This window comes from Lolium rigidum, chromosome 6 (assembly GCF_022539505.1).
Source record: "Lolium rigidum isolate FL_2022 chromosome 6, APGP_CSIRO_Lrig_0.1, whole genome shotgun sequence".
Taxonomy (NCBI): domain Eukaryota; kingdom Viridiplantae; phylum Streptophyta; class Magnoliopsida; order Poales; family Poaceae; genus Lolium; species Lolium rigidum.
In genome coordinates this window covers 68,396,139-68,415,929 of record NC_061513.1, presented here as the reverse complement: position 1 = coordinate 68,415,929, position 19,791 = coordinate 68,396,139, and the positions used below count along the sequence as shown (strand labels likewise).

Genomic DNA, 19,791 nt, shown 5'->3' with positions numbered 1-19,791 from the left:
TTTGCCTCAAGTTCAAGCCTTCTGGCTACGAGCCAAAACAAATTCAAACATGCATCTTTACCGAATTTTCAGCTTTTTGCAACGAAATAAAAAAGGCAAGCTCACACAAATAATTGTATCCTGAAGTTTAGTGCACTGCATCCCCTGAGTCTAACGATACTCCAGTATCCCTTGAAACGAAAACAAAATTTTACTAGGGCAGCTGGATGCTAAACAGTTTTTCGTACTAGAGAGCAGAGACAGAAAATTGAAGCCCCCAGAGGTACTGAGCTTCCCCAATTTTCTGTCAAGACCCGTTGCTGATTTGCGGACAAATCAGACAGAACTGGAGGTAGGAGGTGAGATTAGCAAGCATGGGATGAGAGAACAGACGGAAAGAGAGGAACACGAGTTTCGAACTGAGCTCCTTCCCAAATCGAAGCCAACGGAAATCGCCGACGTAGCACTATAATATTCCTAGGTGGCTGCCTCAACTGGCATAGATTTCCAACGAACTTTGACCTGCACCAAAGCCTGATTAGCTTTCTTAACCATATGGAGCTCCAAAATTTCGACCGGCGAAGCATCAGCCGATGTGAGATCAGGTGGACGAGGTAGTACACTAATCACTGGTGAGTAATTGGGAGTAAAATGCGATTGTCATGTGGCAAAAGGAGCTTGTAGACCACTGCTCCGATGGGCTGACCCGCTGTCAACGGACCAAAGAACTTGTATGCAACTTTGCACAGGCGTTCTCCCACTTGAAACTCCTGATTTGTGCTCGACCAAATTGAGCACGAAGGGCCTCTGGCCTCTGTGTGTGCCAGCAAATCAAACTCTCCATCAACAGCTACCCCTGACCCCCCCCCCCACCCACCCCACCCCACCCACACACACACACATTGCAGCATCTCTCCCAAATTAGGATGTGCGGGAATTGTGGCGCCGACGACCCATAGCACCAGTCGATCAACGAGGAGTCGAGGACGTGTCGCTGGTGACGCAACATCATGTGGTCCGGTGGTTGGCGATCGAATGCCATCAACCTCGATCGACGCCCGTGCAATAGCACCGACGGTAAAAACGGATGACATCGACAAGAGCAGTAGCGACTTTGACTTTGGCACTTCCTCCGACGGTGACGGCGCCGATAGCCTAGGCTTCAGTACGTTCGACTGCTGCCATAAGAGTATGTTTTACCCTTATTTTGTTAAATTTGTCAAAGTTTGTACAAATTCTAATAAAATCATCTGACTTCTAAATTCGAGATTATTTTAGTTTCCTATTGGAAGCGCCGGTTTGGGGTCGTCGGTGTGTGCAACACCTCTTCCCAAATTGAGAGCAGGTACCGACGTCCCCATAGCGCGCTACCGGTGCACCTGCTGGCGCCTATTTAGGGTGCGTCGGTGGAGATGCTCTAAGGGCGGAGAATAAGAGCTCCCTACCATGAGCATGAACATTCCATGCTCTTCTTTCATGGATAAAGCTTACATTCATAAGGCCTTCACTTCACAGAATGGACTTTTGTAGCTAGGGGTACATGTAGGCCTTTTTTTAACCTATGATTTTTTTTATTTCAAACATGTTAAGGAAAATTCAAAAAATACTGTGATGTAGACAATGTTGTAATATACAAGTGTGTAAATTTTCAGAATAAAATATATAGTATTTGGGCTCAACAAAAATAACAAATTTTGATTTCATCATTTGTGAACAGTAATAAGTAATGATCAATACACTAAAATCTAGATTTTATCATTTTTACTGAGGGAAAAAATAATATATTTCAATCTGAAATTTATATACTGATAAATTACAACATTATCTATGTCTATGTATTTTTTCAAAATTTTCTGAAACTTTAAAATCAAAAGTTTTGAAGGTTGAAAAAAGAAAATTAAAACCGGGCTATATGCAGCGTGGGCTACATTTGAGGGTTCGTAATTCACCGGGCCACACCGCCCCTAAATGGGCTGTGCCAAACGTGTCAGGCCGTTAGCTGGGCTGTACCGTTCATGTCCAAAATCCAACTCGCGTATCGCTTCCCTCTATAAGTCTCGTCTTCCTCCTCCGGGCGTTGTCCCTACCCTGAACCTCTCTCTTGTTTCCGGTAGCTTCCTTTCTCAAGAACACCCCACTTCGCTGTACGGTTCTTTCGGAGGAGTTCAATCGATTGCTTGGTAGTGCAGTGGTGTCCGAGGCGGGCGAGAGATGGCAGGGAAGCGGAAGGCCACCGAACTCGATGCTCCCGGATCAGCGCAGCCACCTCCACCGCAGAGGTGGCGGGAGGATAGAGACGACGACGATCACTCCTCCCTCGGCGACTACGGTGGAGGTAGGTTCCCAAGCGCGCTGATCTTCTTCTACTTGATGTCCGCAGGTTTCTTGGGTTTTGGTGTTCTGAGAGTTCGGTTTTCTTGGTTTCTTGCAGACTTGGGTGACGCCGACGACGAGCGCTCGTCCCTCAGCGACGGCCATGTGGGCAGTGTAGGTGTGTGCCCAATCGCGCTCTTCTTTTTCTCGATGTCGGCGTGTTTTTCTTGGATTTCGGTGTGTTTGAGAGTTTTGGTTTCTTGGTTTTCTTGCAGACTCCAGCGACGGGAGCGAGACCGGTTTCTTGGCTTCGAACATGATGCTCGACTTGAACCTCAACGCCCCTGCCGGTATGTTCTCCTCCGTTGTTTCCGCTTCGTTTCTTGGCTTGAGCGCAATTCGTTATTGGACTAACATTTCTTCTTGTTTCGAGAGCAGAGCCGTCCGATTGGGAGGAGGTCGCTGCGGCGGCGGCACAGACGCATTCACCGCCGGCGGCCGATCAGGCAACAGAGATGGAGGTGCAGCCGCAGTCGCCGCCGCCCACCACCGATCAGTCCGTTCCAGCGACGGAGGTGGCCGATCATTCCGTCGCAGCGGCGGCGCCCGCTCCGGAGATGGTGGTGCCGGACGCCGCATCCGTCTGGTGCCCGGGTTGCGCGCGCGAGCCGGCGTCGGTACGCCTGGTCCCGGTGAAGCACGACTGCCTCTGCCTTCCCTGCCGCTCCAACCCGTTCTTCAGGCCACGCTGCGTGTTTTGCGACGCACCCGCCGTTGAGGACTCCGGTGAAGATTGAAGACGATTCGAGGGGTGCACCGCTGGCCATCCATATGCAGAGTGAGTGGTCAGTTCCCCATTCTGAAGTTGATACTATGGTACTACAGTCGATGATCATCGACTACAGACGTTGTGCAGTTATCGGTCTCACTTCTGAATCTTCTGATGCGTTCTTTAGTAAGCATAATGAGCCCATAGGAGTAGCTTTTGCTTCTCTAGTGATGTCCGTAATGCAATTGTTTCGCTGCATATTTGTAATTGTCAGCGAGTCTTGGTGAACCATTGATTAGGCAGGTTAATTGCTGCAAACTTTACCTGTGCGCATTCTTTTGGCTGATACCAGTGAGTTCGTATCTGTGTTTGTCAGTTGGAGCTTAATTCAGTTTCTGTTTACTATCACTGCCCCTGGTTTCGCCCGTTGCATGCCATTAATTCAAGCCAACACTCTTCTGAAATGCCCCTTGCTTTTCTCTCTAGTTTTGGTCTGGTTTTATCACGGGCAGCCTACGGAGGGCCAAATCTTGTTCGGCACTTTCTTAACCCCTGGAGAGCAACAGCGAAGCACACCGGAGGTAGCAGCCAGCACTTAGGTACTACCACAATGTACGCAAAAGTTCAGAAACTTTGATTAGGCAAGTTAATTGCTGCAGCTTTACCTGTGCTCGCTCTTTTGACTGGTACCATGGAGGCATGGAGTTCGTATATGTGTTTGCCAGTTGGAGCATAATTCAGTTTCTGTTTACTACCACTGCTCTTGGTTTCGTCCGTTGCATACCATTAATTCAAGTCGCCACTCTTCTGAAATGCCCTCACTTTTCTCTAGTTTTGGTCTGGTTTTACCCGTCTTTGCCCGATAACTGTATGTACAATCACGCACGCCCAACATGAAGCCTACAGAGGGCCAAATCTTGTTCTCCACTTTCTGAACACCTGGAGAGCAACAACACACCACGGAGGGGGTGGTACTAGCATCCAGCACTTAGGTACTACCACCACTGTTCAAAAAAGCGTCCGATTCAACGATTAATCGCCGATTAATCCCTATTCAGTGGTCACTAATTAGCCGATAAATTCATTTATCGTCCGATTAACTCATTTATCGCCCGATTAATCGTCCGATTTGCCTATTAATCGCTAATCGTTAGCCAACCGAGTTGAACCCGATAAGCGATTTTCTCAACATTGACTACCACAATGTACGCAAAAGTTCAGAAACCTTGAACAAGTACCCAGAAACATGAAGCGAAGAGTTGGTCGCGAAGAAACCAGTCAGCACTTTGTATACTATAGTAACGAAGTCAACATGGTGTTACACGGCACACTTTTACAAATGAATTTAATCAGGCACACTACTTGTACACTCAGGTGCACCAAAGTTAACATTTTGGGCCAGTCAGCTAACAGAGAGAAGAGCAACAGGTGTCATATGATAGTATTCCAGGGCGTCGATATGATGCTTAAGTCCAGCTTGTTCATCACATTCCCAAATCCAACCTCAACATGTAACACATTACATACGAACAGCACAAACAGACCAGCACCTGAGTCGCCCATCCACGCATCCACGAGCTGCTTGATGGACCAGCCAATATCAGTCAACATGAAACACAATGGCTGAAGCAACTAAGCGAATGGCTGAGTTTTCTTACTTCGTAGTATCAACGACTCTTCATGTCATTATTCTATTTAGGCGGATGCTCTGGCTCTTCTTTGGGATGGGTTCGAGTGATGCTATCACCTGTGGCATGGTCATTCCTCCAGAAACGATAATTTCTGTTGGGCCAGGAGAAAAATAATAATATATTAGATTAATGCTGTTTGCCAAAAAGTAATAATTAGCCAAGTCATTCCGGGGAAGTTCCATTATCAGCTCTAGCCAGCAAGAAATAAACAAGGGGAGAAACCAGTAAAACGAATAGGATAGCCATCATAACTTACCAATTCCTTCTCGAATGGATAAGTTCGGTCTGATGATCTCGTCAGTGTTCAGCAGAAATATATCACCGATATATAGATGATTTGTTGGCACATAAACACTACACAGTTCCTCATCGCCTTTGTCTGTCTGTAGTACGACACAAAACAAAAGACCATAAAACAGGTGCATGAAGAATATATGGCACATATCACTTGGAGCTTCTGGATAACAGATTCCTGATATAACCAAAGATCCTTGTCAAAACTAAGTACCTGAAGGACAACATTTGATGTTATAAATCCAAATGCATATTCACCAACACGTGGATGCCGAATTATCGCAACTTCTTTAAATGCTGTTGTATTTTGATCTGTCAAACAAAAATAATTTTATGATAAGTCATCATGCACAATAGGCCCTGTGATACTCTGGTAACAAACAGAACAAAGTCAACATAATAGAACCCAACTGTGAAACAATGGACCAAAAAGACGAGAAAGAACTGATTTATAACATAGTTAAAATGGGGGTAAGACTCGGGAGAAGGACAAACCTCTCAGATACATCACATTGTTTTTGCAGGGAAAGGTCAAAATGTGTTGTTCCTATTTACTGAGTTTGCAAGCTAATATGTAATTTAAGCTGTAAAAGGGAAGTATTAACAATGTCTGAAGAGCATTTCTAAGCATAGAGCTAACACTTGGTCCATTGCATATGACAAAAGATGCTAACTATGTACGGGCAATTATTAAATTGCATTAAAGAGAGTCTGCAAGACACACATATGATATGAATTATAACCTGGTGAAATGGCAGTGCTGACTTGCTTTGATGCCGAATATATGTGCTTTACAAATGGCATTTTCTTGATGAACCATTCTCCAACCCAGAAGACAGTTGAACCCAACCACGAAGAAACAAATATTCCAGCCAGAAATATGAATGCCAGAGAAGTCAGAAAACCAAGACCTGCAAAGTGTCAGTGAAAAGAATAAGCACTTGCTACGAATATAAACGTCGATTCTGCGACGACTGAATTCCATATAAAGCACATGGTCAAGTATGACCAAATCATTACTGCAGTAGAGGATCTAGGTCAAAAAATGTTTATTGCTAACCCCATGGCAAAAGTATTCAAGAATGCAGTTACCAATACCATCAATATTAGCTATACTATCCCATTACACATAAAGCTAGATATTTTGATTGGTTGCCATAGGACCTCAATTTTTAGAACCGTGGGTGCATTTTTTATACCGATGAGCACAAGATGCCAGCCAGGTAACTAGAAGTTACAATACAGTATATGTAAGTCTAAGATAGTAAGTTCATCACTACCATAAACAGCATGATCATAAAAGTACAAGTACAAATACAAATACAAGGATTACCGAATATGTTGATTCCGACTTTTGCATATAGTGGACTGAAAAAACCATCAACAAACTGAACGAACCACCATGTGATGAAGAAGGTGAAGGCCACAGGAAAAAGAACTACACTGAAAAACATGAAAACAGAAAAAAGGTTGGTATGCATAGTATCGGTAACATGTTTATGGAACTTATTTATAGCAAAGGATGTACCATCCGGTCATAAATTTTCTCGACACCCAACTTTGAAGAACAGCGCAGCATGCCTACACACAAAATGTAGCAACCATCAGCAAATTAGTGAAAGAAATTTTACCCATATATGATTCAAGTACATGCTGATAATGCATGAATCGCAAATTACTTTGTGCTACATAATCAAATGAAGGACACGTAAAAGAAATGCGTCAAGCAGAAAAATATTCAGCTTACCAAGTTAATGAACTTGGAATTTTTTTTCGTTCATAGATCTCTTTCCAGGGAAAGTGTGGAGTGCAAACCCATCTTTGAGTGCAATTAGAGCACCTAAAGATGGGCCTGGCTCGAAAAACTCTGTATTCTGAATGTACGCTTAATGTCTATAATCGTCAAACTGTTACAACTGAGAGGAAGGCGTCCTAACTTGTGAGCACCATCTCACAAGTGACATCAATTTAAGCGATCAAAGTAGCGCAGTGTAACTAAAATTCCTGTGCGAAACTGAGTCACCGCTTGAGCATTCAACCATGAAGTTTGCAAGCCCAGGAAAACTATCAATCGATAGCGTTTGCGACACCTGCACTGTCCCAAACAAGCCCAATATCCCCAATAATCTCCGGAACAAGTAAATTCAGTTGCACCTAGCTACACTCGTAATCCTGAAGCCATGAAAACTCCCATCAAATTTAGCAACCACCCTCACCATGAATTTTGGCTCGAGTTAAGGCGATTGAAAGCATTTGGGGCCAAACCGCAGCATGATTAAAATTCCAGTGCCAAACTGAGTCGCCGCTACAGCATTTAACCATGAAGTTTGCAAGCCCACAAAGCAATCATTCGTAAGCTTCGACCCAGCTTCCGTCTCTCCTTACAAAAGAAAAAAAAAACTCCGTATCCCCAATAATCTCCAGGACTAGTAAATTCAATCCTAAACTCGTACAGCTGGGCACGCGAGCGGCGCAATAAATCGAGCTCAGATCCAACTATCTGGAAGCACAGCAACCCAAGCGCCGCGAACAGCCGGTAGGGCCCTACAGTATCGGCGCAGGAACATGCGGGCGATTAGGCCGGCTAGGAGGGGGCGCGGGAGCAGGGTTAGACGGATCCGGACCTTGCGTGTGGAGGCGGTGGGCGAGCTGGGTCGCGGCGGCGACTTGGCCGGGTCCTCGGGGTCGACCGCCTCCGCCGCCTGGCTGAGCGGGACCGACGTGGACTCCTTCTCGTCCGCCATGGCGCTTCTCCCCAACCTTCCCGCGGGGCGCGGGGTGGCTCGCGCTGGCTGCGGCGGGAGGCGCGGGGAAGGGGGGGGGGCGTCGGGTGAGGCGTCGCTGCGGCCTGCGGGCGGCTGCCTTTTTCTTTGGACTGACGGAAAGTAGCAGCAAGCGCAAGCGGTTGTTGGCGGAGTCCGCAACCCAGCGAAGGGAAGCGTCAACCCAGGTCCAAGCCAGCCAGCCAGCGAGTTTCCTCGAGGCTATGTATGACAGGGTGGACCCGCCTGTAAACAGGGCGAAGCCAGCGCGTGTCAGCTGCCTCGGCTCCCACAGCCGGCACCACGTGGCGGCCAGCGCGTCGGCTCTGTTGCGGGATTTGCTCACCCTGAGCGGCGTCGGCCTTGTGGGGTCGGATCGGATAGAGCTCGTGCCGTGTTGGCCGGGCTGGCGTTGAGCTGGCCCGGTCCGACCGCGACGAGACGGACGTCGGGTAGGGTCGAGTCGAACCGGACGGAGGTCGACCGGGGGCGGTCCGGGTCTGTTCAACGGTCCTTCTCCACGCGCGCCCGACGGCGGCGACCATACCTCAACTGGCGGGCTGACGATTATTCCTGGTTTTCATGGGCCACTCCAAGTGTCCGCGCGTGATAAACATGGGCCGACCTTCGGAGAACTTCCCATTCATGGGCCAACGTGAGAACGAGCTCTCGTCTACCTACAGCCCACAGAATCCGAAAACCTGAACTGGAAATTGTGAAGGAGGAGGAAATGCGTCTTTTTTTTTTTCGTCTGGATCTACAAGGAATCCCATCCCCGGTTCCATTGGTTAGATCAACAAAAACCGCAAATGCCACCTCGAGGTTTTAGGGTGTGGCAAAGGGAAGCATCAGCAGGGTTGCCCCGCATTATCTACGGGGTTTATCTAGGCTCGTCTGCGTTAACGATTAACTAAAGGAATACGACGCACGACGACATCTTTGGAACCATCCACTTGTGGAGAAGTTTTGTCTCTCGCGGAGGATTTTTTTGCGAATAGAACCTCGCATTAAAAAGAACAACGAACGTTGCAAAGTACCTTGTGAAAAAACAAAAATTACAACGAGATCCTTGAGAAGCCTTCCATGTTCTATATTATTTCTATAGAAATCAAAACGACTCCTTTGCTTATTCATTGTGAATTAAACAGAAACATAAATTACTAGACCCCACCAAACTTTTTATAATTTATGGACCCCAAACGTTCCAGCAGGCCACGACAATTGGCACATAACCCCAGCCGAACTTTGCCCCGGCGGTGCGATGGCTATTTCAAATTTTGAACTTGACACGTGGTGCATCACCTTTGGGGTGCAACAATTGCAAAAAAAAAAAAAACCGTAAAGGTGTGATCGAAATTTAAAATATTGAACTTTACATTGGCGCATCACCGTTTGGCCACGAAGCCATGGCCAAACGATTTTCCCGTAAAGGTGTGATGGGAGTTTGAAATTTTGAACTTCACGTGGAGGATCACCGTTCGGCACGCGGTAATTGTCACGGAACCCAGCCGAACAATTTTCCCGTGACGGTCTGATGGTAGCAGATTCGAATTTTAAACTTGCCACGTGGTAGATCACAATTGAAACGTGCTATAAACTATCGCCCCTATTGGGTCCTTATTTTCTTTGTGAGTTGATCCTGCACTCGATCTCAAAATGGAAGGTAATACATTCTCTTTGCACACAAAATAACACTATTGAAAGTCATCAGCACAAATTGTAGAAAGCTGCCTCTTGCTTTAAATACTAAGATATATTCCATAATTCTTGTCAAGAATTATGAAACAAAGAGAGTAGAACATACGTTTACTATCACTCAAAGTTTCACGTGTTCATTAAGCACAATCAAATCAACCAATAATGAATTTGTGTGCATATCCATTCAGGCAGTACATTATTTCACGTAAAAGAACTTTGAGAATTGGGGGGGTGGAGCGTTTCAATTCCTCCTCGGCCGGACGTGTCTTGGGGTGTTTCCTGGGCGTTACCCGGCTGAAACCGGCCTGCCGAATGGCCCCAAAGTGTTTTGGGGTGGTTTAACGTGTTTTAATCGAGCTTAGATTTTACACCTCAAAACACTACAAAACCCCCAACAAAACACTTGCATCGAACAAGGCCTTAGGGTCCTTTAATTTTTTGTCAATCGAGACTACTCGGATTTCAAATAGACCAGAAAGGCAGTAATTCCTCTTTATAGACAACACTAATGAGAGTTATCACACCTAAAACAATGACACTAAAAGATGAGAGAAAATTGTAGAATGCGATCACTTGTGTCGCTGATCATGGGGTGAATGCCATAGTTCTTAGATATATTGAGGATGCACACTTCGTCCTTTCCATAAGTTCTTGTCAATAATTATGAGACGGGGGAGTAGAACTACTGTCACTTAAGCTTCACATGTCCGGTTGCACAATCAGATGAAGAAAGATTTAATTTGTGTGCATTTACATCCAGGTAGCGACATTATTTTACCTAAAAGAACTTTGAGAATAAGTGGAGTAAATCCTTCCCAAATGTATCTATCTTTTCGAAGTCACTAGAAATTTTATTGTTTTGGTCGTAGGGTTACAGAAAACTTGTTCGAATGTTGAACTTTATGGAAATTTGTGGAGTGTGACCGTTCCGGATGGTGCCATGGAAACCCAGCCGAAAAAATTCTTCACCGACTATGCGATGATGATTTTTAATTTCAAACTACACATGTGGCGGACCACCGTTGTGGCATGGCATGGATCGCAAATTTATGGAGCCCAACCATTTCTGCGATGGCGCCACGGACCCCTGCCGAACGATTTCTTCACCAACGGTGCCATGGAGATTTTAATTTTTAACTTCACACTTGGCGGATCACCATTGGGTCGTAGCCTGGATTGCAAATCTATGGAGCCCAACTGTTTTCGCGATGGTGCCATGGACCCCAGCTGAACGGTTTTTTCACCAACGGTGCGATGGTAACTTTGAATTTCAAACTTCACACGTGGCGGATCACCATTGGGTTGTGCCCTTATTTCAAATTTATGGAGCGTAAACGTTCCGCAAGGGTGCCAAAAAACCCCAGTCGAACGATTTCTTCACCAACAGTGCGATGGTGATTTTGAATTTCAAACTTCACGGATGCATATCACCATTGTGTTGCACCCTCTATTGCACATTTATGAAGTGTAAACGAAACCTGCGACGGTGCCATGAAACCCAGCCGAACGATCACCATTGGGCTATGCCCTATATTGCAAATCTATGGAGTGTAAGCATTCCCGCAACGGTGCCGCGAAACCTAATTCGAACGATTTCTTCACTAACGTGCGATGGTGATTTTGAATTTTAAACTTTACACGTGGTGGATCACCATTGGGTTGTCGCCATGAATTGCAAATTTATGGTGCCCAGCGTCGGTGCCATGGAATCTCAGCCGAACGATTTATTCATCGACGGTGCGATGTTGATTTTGAATTTTAAACTTCACACGTGGCGGATCACCATTGGGTTGTCGCCATGTATTGCAAATTTATGGAGCCGAACCGTTATGCCATGGTGTCACGGACCCCCAGCCGAACGATTTCTTCGCCGACGGTGCGATGGAGATTTTGAATTTTGAACTTTACACGTGGCGGATCGCCATTCGGTTGTCGCCATGTATTGCAAATTTATGGAGCGTAAACGTTCCCGCGACGGTGCCATGGAATCCCAGCCGAACGATTTATTCACCGACAGTGCGATGGTGATGGCGAATAACTATTGGGTTGTCGCCATGTATTGCAAATTTATGGAGGGTAAACCTTCCCGCGACGGTGCCATGGAATCCCAGCCGAACGTTTTCTTCATCGACGGTGCGATGAAGATTTTGAATTTCAAATTTCACACGTGGCATATCACCATTAGGGCGTGCCCCGAATTGCCGCTCCCTATTAGGGTCCTTATTTTCTATGTGAGTTGACACTAGATTCGGATTTCAAATGGACAATGAAAGCAGTAATTCCTATTTATAGACAAAATAAAACTACTGCAATTTATCACATCTGAAACAATGGCACTCAAACACAAGAGAAAATTGTAGATTGCGATCGCTTGTGTCTGTCTGACCATGGAATGAATACCATAGTTGTTAGATATACTGACATGTACTTGCTTTGTTCCATAAGTTCTTGCCAAGTCTTATGAAACGGGGGAGTAGTTATTCATCACCCAAGTTTCACATGTCTAGTTGCACAATCAGATGAAGCAAGATTGAATTTTTCTGCATTTCCATCCAGGGTAGCGACATTATTTTAGAGTACCTAAAAGAACTTTGAGAATAACCGGAGTAAATCCTTCCCAAATATGTCTATCTATCAAAGTTCAAACTCCATCCTCGAGCATCAAGCCATGCCACCATCTTCCTAGACATGCTTGCTCTTCCATCCTTGTTGCAGTAACTGAACTAAAATAAAATAAGGGGATAACTGACTGACCCCACGCTAGCCAAACTAATCAACGAACGAACAAAATGAGCAGATCGCTGTCAATCGACGACATCCTTCTCGAACTCCACCTGCTGCTGGGCTGCGCCCATCTCCATCCGCGTCCGTACACACCTTCTTATTCTTCCAGAACGGCGCAGAATCTCCGATTACACTATTGGTTGTTGTTGTGCGGCGGCTGGTGATGATGGTGGTGCTGGCTGCTGGAGTCGGACCAGGAGGCCGTCGTCCCCGCGTAGGAGGCCAGCGCGCTCTGCCAGTCCCAGTCCGCCCCCGCCGCCGCCGCCGCGTCGCTCTGCTGCTGCTGCTGGTGCGGGTCGTAGTAGTTGCCCGGAGCAGAGGAGGCGGAGGAGGAGGAGGAGGGCACGGTGGCGACGGAGACGGTGGAGGGCGGGAAGGAGTAGTAGGAGCCGAGGAAGCCGCTTGGGGGGCCGCCAACGCCGCCGCCGTAGGAGCTGCTCATGACGCCACCGCCGCCGCCGTAGGAGCTGCTCATGGCGCCGCCGTAGAACGGGAGGAGGGTGGTGGCTTGGTTGTTGTTGGCAGCGGCGGCGTCCCTGGACCCCTGCAGGAGCATCTGGTAGCGCAGGTACTCCGATGCCTGGGTTGCACCGGCGGCGTACACGGCCGGGGAGGCTGACGACGCTGCCGCGATCGGAGCCTGGGTCGGTGCAGCGGTGACGGCGCCGGCGGCAGCGGTGGCCGGGTGGAGGCGCGCGTCCTCGGGGAAGTTGAGCTTGGCGCGGCTGCCGCGGAAGCGCAGCGCGGCGTCGTCGTAGGCGCGCGCGGCCGCCTCGGCCGTCTCGAAGGTGCCGAGCCAGACCCGCGCCGCCTTGTGCGGGTCCCGGATCTCCGCCGCCCACTTGCCCCACGGCCGCTGCCGCACCCCGCGGTACCGCCGGCGCGGCGCCTCGGACGCCTCCGCGTTGGTCGCCGCCGCCGGGGAGGTGGGGTTGTGGTGCTGGTCGCCCATGGTCGTCGCGCTCTGGGTGTCAGAGCTGTGGTCCGAGCCTGCGCACGCACGGACACGGGGTATATATAGTGAGTTACCAGTTTCGACACGAGGAAAGAGCAAAAGCGGAAGGAAAAGCCGCAGGCGCGATTCAACTTGAACACTTGCTCCCGTATTCGCACTGACTATACACATGCATGAATGTGAACGAGAATGCGTTTTCGCAAAGTTGCAAGGTGTTAAATAAAACGCGTCTGTCAAGAGTTAATTTTTCGAATGAACTGGAAAGCGGTACTGCCAGTAGAAAAAAGGTATCCAAAAAAGAAATGATTGACAGCAAATCCCATGATAAGTGACAAGAAAACAAAAAAACGGGCCGCAGAGTGATAAGCACCAGCTCACGGTTTGCACAGCTTTTTCGTCACCAAAGAGGAATGCAATGAAGGAGAGATCCTGGCCTTTTCCTGGAAATAAATAAAGGCAAGATTTCCAGCGTATCTTTCTCGATATACTTTGGGCACCACGTACGTATCTTTCCAGAGTATCTACAAGATGAGGGGGTTTATACGGAAAATGCTCCTTAGCTGTATCTTTGTTGCGTTGCAGTGGTACAGTGAATTCCGGTCAAAGACTTTTGTACTAAGAGCATCCCCACTCGTTGGCGCTCCCCACGCCCAAATCCGGCGAAATTTTCGTCCGGATTGGATGAAGTTTTGGCGTGGGGAGCGCCGAAGTTCCAGCCGTCCCCCCGGCAGGAAACCCCCAACCTCGACCATTTGACATATTTCAAACAAATTCAACATAAAATTTAACAAGTTCGGCAAACAAGAGGACGAAAATTGTTGAAACAAATTCGGCGATAACAAGTACAATGTTTAACAAGTGCTGAAACAAATGAAGCACATAAATTTCACAATTTTTCAAACAAATTAAGACAGACTAGTTGGCGTCGGCGTTGGCGTTGCCTCGGAGCCTCCATATGTGCTCCACCGGATCATCTTGCAAAGCAGTTCGGTGCATTGTAGAGTCTCGAATCTCCCGGCGCATAGCAATGAAGGCGGCCCATGATGGAGGCACTTGGTGATTAGGGCCGTGCAAGAGGACCCTCTCTCTCATATGGTGCTTCTTGCTCGACCCGGAGGAACCGGATGCTTTCGCTCATCTTCAATAATCATGTTGTGTAGGCACACACAAGCAGTTCATCACCTCCCACATCCGATCTTTGGACCAAGTCATAGCGGGGAACCGGACGACGACAAATCTCCGCCGTAGGACACCAAATGCTCGCTCGACGTCTTTTCGGCAAGCTTCTTGTTTCTTGACAAACTCGCAAAGTTTGGGGGTGCTAGGGTTGGAGATCGTCTTCACAAATGTTGCCCACTTTGGATAGATACCGTCTCGCAAGGTAGTATCCTTTGTTGTAGTGCCGACCATTGATCACATAGTCCACCGGGGAGCATGACCCTCAACAAGCTTGGAAAAGACCGGGGAGCAGTTTAGGACGTTGATGTCATTGTTGGATCCAGGCATACCAAAGAAAGAGTGCCAAATCCAAAGATCATGGGTAGCCACCGCTTCAAGTATCACATTGCAGCCTTTTTGTGACCCTTGTACATTCCCCGCCACGCAAACGGACAGTTCTTCCATTGCCAATGCATGCGATCAATGCTTCCAAGCATCCCCGGAAAACCTCTAGCTTCATTTGTTGCAAGGATCCTCCGAGTGTCTTCGACAGTGGGTGATCTCAAGAAATAGTCCCCGAACACCGCTATGACGGCCCCGCGTAACCGGTAGAAACAATCAAGGGCGGTGGACTCCGCCATCCGAAGATAGTCATCCGCAGTATCACCGGGAGCTCCATACGCCAGCATCCTCATAGCCACCGTGCACTTCGCAGGTGACGAAAATCCAACCAAACCAAGTGCAATCCGCCTTGCATCCGAAGTAGGGATCAAAGTGGCGGATGGCATACACAATTTGCGGAAATAGCTTTCGCTCATCCCGAAACGACGCCGGAAAACAGCCTCACCGTGCAATGGATTGTCGGCGAAGTAGTCGGCGTACAACATGCAGTAGCCCTCCATTCGCTGTCTCGGCTTGCACTTCCGGCGACCTCGTGCCGACCCACCACGCCGACGAGTTGCCGGTCCGGCGTACATGCTTGCCAAGCAACCAAGGATCATCATGTGCTCCTCGTCTTGGGCGGCTGCCGCCATCTCTTCTTGCATAAGCTCGACGAACATCTCGCTCCTCCTCTTCGTCCGAGTCCATGGCCGGCGAGGCAAATGGACGAACACCCGACGGGCGTGGTCGAGGCAACCCGAGCCGCGAGCGACGACGAGCAAGCAGGCCGGAAAACGAGCCGGCGGAAGAGCGAGCCAGATAGGCCGTCGTCCAAACACGGCGGAATATAGGCAGGTGGGGAAGGAGTGGCGGCGCAATCTGGGCAACAAGCCGGCGGGGTGGTGCCGGCGGCGAGAGAGATACGAGGGGTGGGGGAGAATTTGAGCGACGTGGCGGTGGGGTTCGTGCGTCGAGTCACCGACAGATCGGGCCTTCCCCGCTTTTCACTCGTCCGGAGTCCCCGAGAGCTCCCCGGGGGCCGGGGGCGTGGGATCGCCGGATGAATTTAGGCCCAAATCCGGACGAAAACGAGGAACCGGGGGCGCGACTGGGCCGAATTTCGCCGTCCGGATGGAAAAAACGCTCGCCGGGGGCCTCCTCGGGGGGACGAGTGGAGATGCTCTAAGGTGGTGGCGTACAACTGTGAGGCAGCTCAGCTATACCTGCGCTGCATGCGCGACAGGGGACTAGAGATAGAGTTTGTTTCATCTTTATGTGTCAGCTATGTCAGGTCCTTGCGCCTCGGTTCCGTCCAACGTTTCGATTTTCTGCTACATGACATCCGTACCTACGACTCGTTTGTTGGCCACGCCTTGGCCTTCTTCTTCCTTCTTTGTTTATCTTTTTTCTAAGGCGCTTTATGCCTAGGGTACTGCACTGGCGAAAACACATACGTGTTCCCTCCCTGGTTCTTTATACGACACAAAATGTGTATTTCTTTTATAAATCAAACTTTTTTGCGAAATACAGCCTTAAGACATGGTTAATGATATGCCTCAACATACAGGACCCTCGGTCCACGTAGGTTCAGGTATCCTAAAGCTGAAAAAGTAAAAGCCTTAGAAGTGAAGTTATAGTTTGAAGAGAAGACCACTTCTTCACAAGAAAGAGAGGGCAAAGAGAGAGGGAAAAGGAGGCAAGAGAGATGGTCTTGTGTACTTTGCAGAGCTCATCAATAATTGTTAGCTTTGGATGTACAAATAATTAGCTATAGCTTCATTTGTCAATTACCTACGTGGTTGTACTGGGGCGACACAAACATACCGCTTTCACCATTGGTGCTCTTATCTAACTTTGGAGGAATTATTTAGACCGTTGAGTTCGGTGCGAACTACTATATGAAGTCGTAATATTGTTGGTTGGTGTCAAGCATCTTTGGCGCAGAAGCAAGCTCGACACCGTAAGGTGGGGCACCTAACGTAGGCTGGCGTCATAGCGCTGGGGCGTCGAACCACTGAAAAAATCCTATGTCAAATATAACTGGCACTGACCTATATAAATTTGGCTCCATTTTTGTTGCTGTTTAACCCAGGGGCGTGATGCTAAAATAGTTTCGGCGCGGAAGAAACAAGCTAGTAGTTTTGCCAACAGGTCAGATTTGTTAAGATATTAAAAAGAATTGTTGAACAAAACATAAGAGTCGATCAGAATTAGAGGCTGGACGTTCAAATTTCTGCTGTCTTCATGCTCAAGTTAATAAGATGGATGATATTGTTACCCCGGTGCTAATACAGTTTCAGTTTTAGTTTTAATTTTTGGGCGTGGGATCAACTTGTTGTGCAGCGATGCAGGCATTTCATGTTACAAGCTTAGCAGGTCGTCAGTGTGCCTCTGAATCTGGACCTATCGCATGATGATTATTAAGTTAGCTGAAACATGTTGCCCAGTCGCGCCACGTTTCGAGATGGGAAAACGCTACCTTTCCCCCCGGGGGATCCCGCGATTATTTCCTCCGCCTCATACGGGTGACGCGTGTCCAGGCAGTTACAGTGGTGGGTCCACCTTATCTCTTTCCTGAACCATCTTCTCCGCACACGGTTTTCTTCTTTCTCTCGCTTCTCGTATGTTCTGGTGCGTCTCGCACCACCGCGGCCACACGCCGCCGTTGTCCCTCGTCCTGCCTCCACCTTGACCCCTTGCGAACGCGCCTCCTCTCCACCGGCCTCCACATCTGCGAGCGCGCCGCCTCGTCGCCGGCCTCCACCTCTGCGAGCGCGTCGTCCCCAAATCCCCTCTTCGCGCCGCCGGCCGTTGCTGCGACTCGCGCCGCCGGCCGTTGCTGCGAGTCGCGCCGCCGGCCGTTGCTGCGAGTCGCGCCGCCGGCCGTTGCTACATGCCGCGCCACCGTTGCGAGTCGCCGCTCCGGGAACATCTCGCGAAGATGTTGCTGCCATCGGCGGCCGGCCTTGCTGCTACCGGGGGAGGCGGTTGCTACCGGCGGCTGCCGCCCTTGCTGCAAAGTGGTTGCTGAAGTTGCTACCAGCGGTGAAGGCGGTTGCTACCAATGACAGCCGGCATTGCTACAAAGGGAGCCTGGGCTTGCTACAAGGGGTTGGCGGCATTGCTACCGGCGGCGGAGGTAGTTGCCGCCGGCGAGCGGAGGCGGTTGCTGCCGGCGGTGGCCAGCGTTGCTACAAAGGCTACCGGCCTTGCTACGAAGGGCGGGCGCTTGCCGCAACAGGGGCTGGGCGTTGCTACCAGCCGCCGAGGTAGTCGCGCCGGCGAGCGGACCCGCTTCGTCGCCAGCCGACGACCATCGTCGCTACAAAAGGCTACCGGCCTTGCTATGAAGGGCGGGCGGGCTTGTCTGCGATGGGGCTGGCGGCGTTAGCCGCCAAAGGTTCGCCGTGGTTGCTCGCGAGAGGCGGCGGCGATGCGGCGAGGCATGGACGGAGATGCTACGACGCCGGTGCTGCCGACGACGGCAACGATGGTACGAGCGGCAAAAGGACGTGCTACTAGCCCTTGCTGGAGATGCTGTGAGCGGTGGCAGCAACGGTTCTACGAGCGGCGGCGGCGGTGGCGGCGGCGGCGGCGATACTGCAAGTGGCGGCGGCGACGGTACTGCAAGCGGCGGCAGTCTCGTCGGACTTCCGTCCTTTTTTCCTTAATTGCAGCATCGGGGCTCGTTGTGGAGACGACGACCTATTCTTTTTTTCCCTGCGAAGCTTGTTGATGGTGGGGTCCACCCACGTGGTGGAGCTGGAGGAAGTTTCTCCTGTGCATGTTCTATATCGGACGGACGCAGTTGCTAAGTTGACTTAATCGGACGGCTTGTGACCCGGGGGATCCCGGGATTTGATCCCCCGGGGGACGCCCAGCACGCCCCTTCGAGATGGAGTACCACGCAAGAATACCAAAACGGGCAAAAAAGAAAGAAGAGCACGCGGAAGCTGGGTGGAGCAATATGAAATGCAAGCAAAGGCAAAAAGCAGAGCATGCAAAGCTCTGCTCGACCAAGCTACTACTACGGCATGCGTGTGTTGACTGTTTACCTGCGAACTCTGACGATGGCGCGCCCGGGTAGCTCCCCAGCTCGTGCACGTACCCGCCGCCGCCGCCGCGCATTGCCTGCTCCTCCAGGCCCATGCCGCCGGACGAAGTCGTCGCCGGTGCCGCCCACTGGTACGCCTCCGCCGCCCAGGGATCGTCTTCGGCGACGACCCGCGACAGCGCCGACACCATGGTGGACATCTCCTGCGCCTGGTAGTACCCGGACATGAGCTCCGCCATTGTCATTGCCGAGCCCGCCGCCGCTCCGCTGCTACCTTCGCCGCCGTCCTTCACCGCCCGGCCGCCGCCGCCGCTGCCGTGCGGTCTGCGTTGGTCCGCCAGGTCGAAGCACATCAACGTCGCATGCAACGGACTCCTTCTAGGCGCTCAGCAAGTAGTAGGTTCCTTTTCCAAATGGCAGAGCAGGCAGAGGAGAGTCGTCGTAGAGGTTGGCACTCCGGAGTAGGAGATATCTGGCTATCTATCTACCTCATTCAATTTCCGTTCAACCCTCCGAACATTTCCGAGCATGACCGAGGCAGATATATAGCGCTAGTGGGCGGTGCTCCCGTGCGTGCAAGCTAATAATCTCCAATAAAGGAAAAAACGTGATGAAATACTAGCCGTCTTGAAAGGTTCGTTTCAAACGGGGCCTCCTCTGACATGTGACATGGCCTCTCCTCTCATCCTCTGTCTTCTCTACTCTTCTTCTCTCTCTGAAGAGGACGCTAAAACATACATGCCAGTTTTACCTGTGGATTATATTAAAAACAAACGGAGGAATGTCTCTCTCCTGGTAATTCTCCGTAGCTTCCAGTAGGCAGTAGCACGTACGCTTCGTTGATCCCAGTCAATCGCTCCCCAGTGTGAACGCGCCGACCTGTACGCATGATCGGCCACCGTGCAATGTACACGATCGAGCACACCAATCCGTGTATGTCGGCAGTATTGGAT

The 19,791-nt window shown here is 49.8% G+C and overlaps 2 protein-coding genes across 2 annotated transcripts; both read right to left on the bottom strand.

Moving 5' to 3' along the window:
* Nucleotides 1-4,320: 4,320 nt before the first annotated feature.
* On the bottom strand, nucleotides 4,321-7,805 carry LOC124661944 (protein LIKE COV 2-like). The gene is made up of 8 exons (XM_047199833.1): nucleotides 7,671-7,805; nucleotides 6,575-6,627; nucleotides 6,380-6,489; nucleotides 5,790-5,957; nucleotides 5,261-5,358; nucleotides 5,009-5,135; nucleotides 4,720-4,843; nucleotides 4,321-4,639 (listed from the first exon to the last, which is right to left on the bottom strand). Exons 1-7 carry the CDS (start codon nucleotides 7,788-7,790, stop codon nucleotides 4,740-4,742), a joined length of 780 nt encoding a protein of 259 aa, XP_047055789.1. The 5' UTR covers nucleotides 7,791-7,805; the 3' UTR covers nucleotides 4,321-4,639; nucleotides 4,720-4,739.
* A 4,278-nt stretch (nucleotides 7,806-12,083) lies between these two features.
* LOC124666695 (ethylene-responsive transcription factor ABR1-like) lies at nucleotides 12,084-19,191 on the bottom strand. Its single transcript, XM_047204028.1, has 2 exons — nucleotides 18,840-19,191; nucleotides 12,084-13,280 (listed from the first exon to the last, which is right to left on the bottom strand). The coding sequence occupies exons 1-2, from the start codon at nucleotides 19,189-19,191 to the stop codon at nucleotides 12,424-12,426; spliced, it is 1,209 nt and encodes a 402-aa protein (XP_047059984.1). The 3' UTR covers nucleotides 12,084-12,423.
* Between the last annotated feature and the right edge of the window lie 600 nt (nucleotides 19,192-19,791).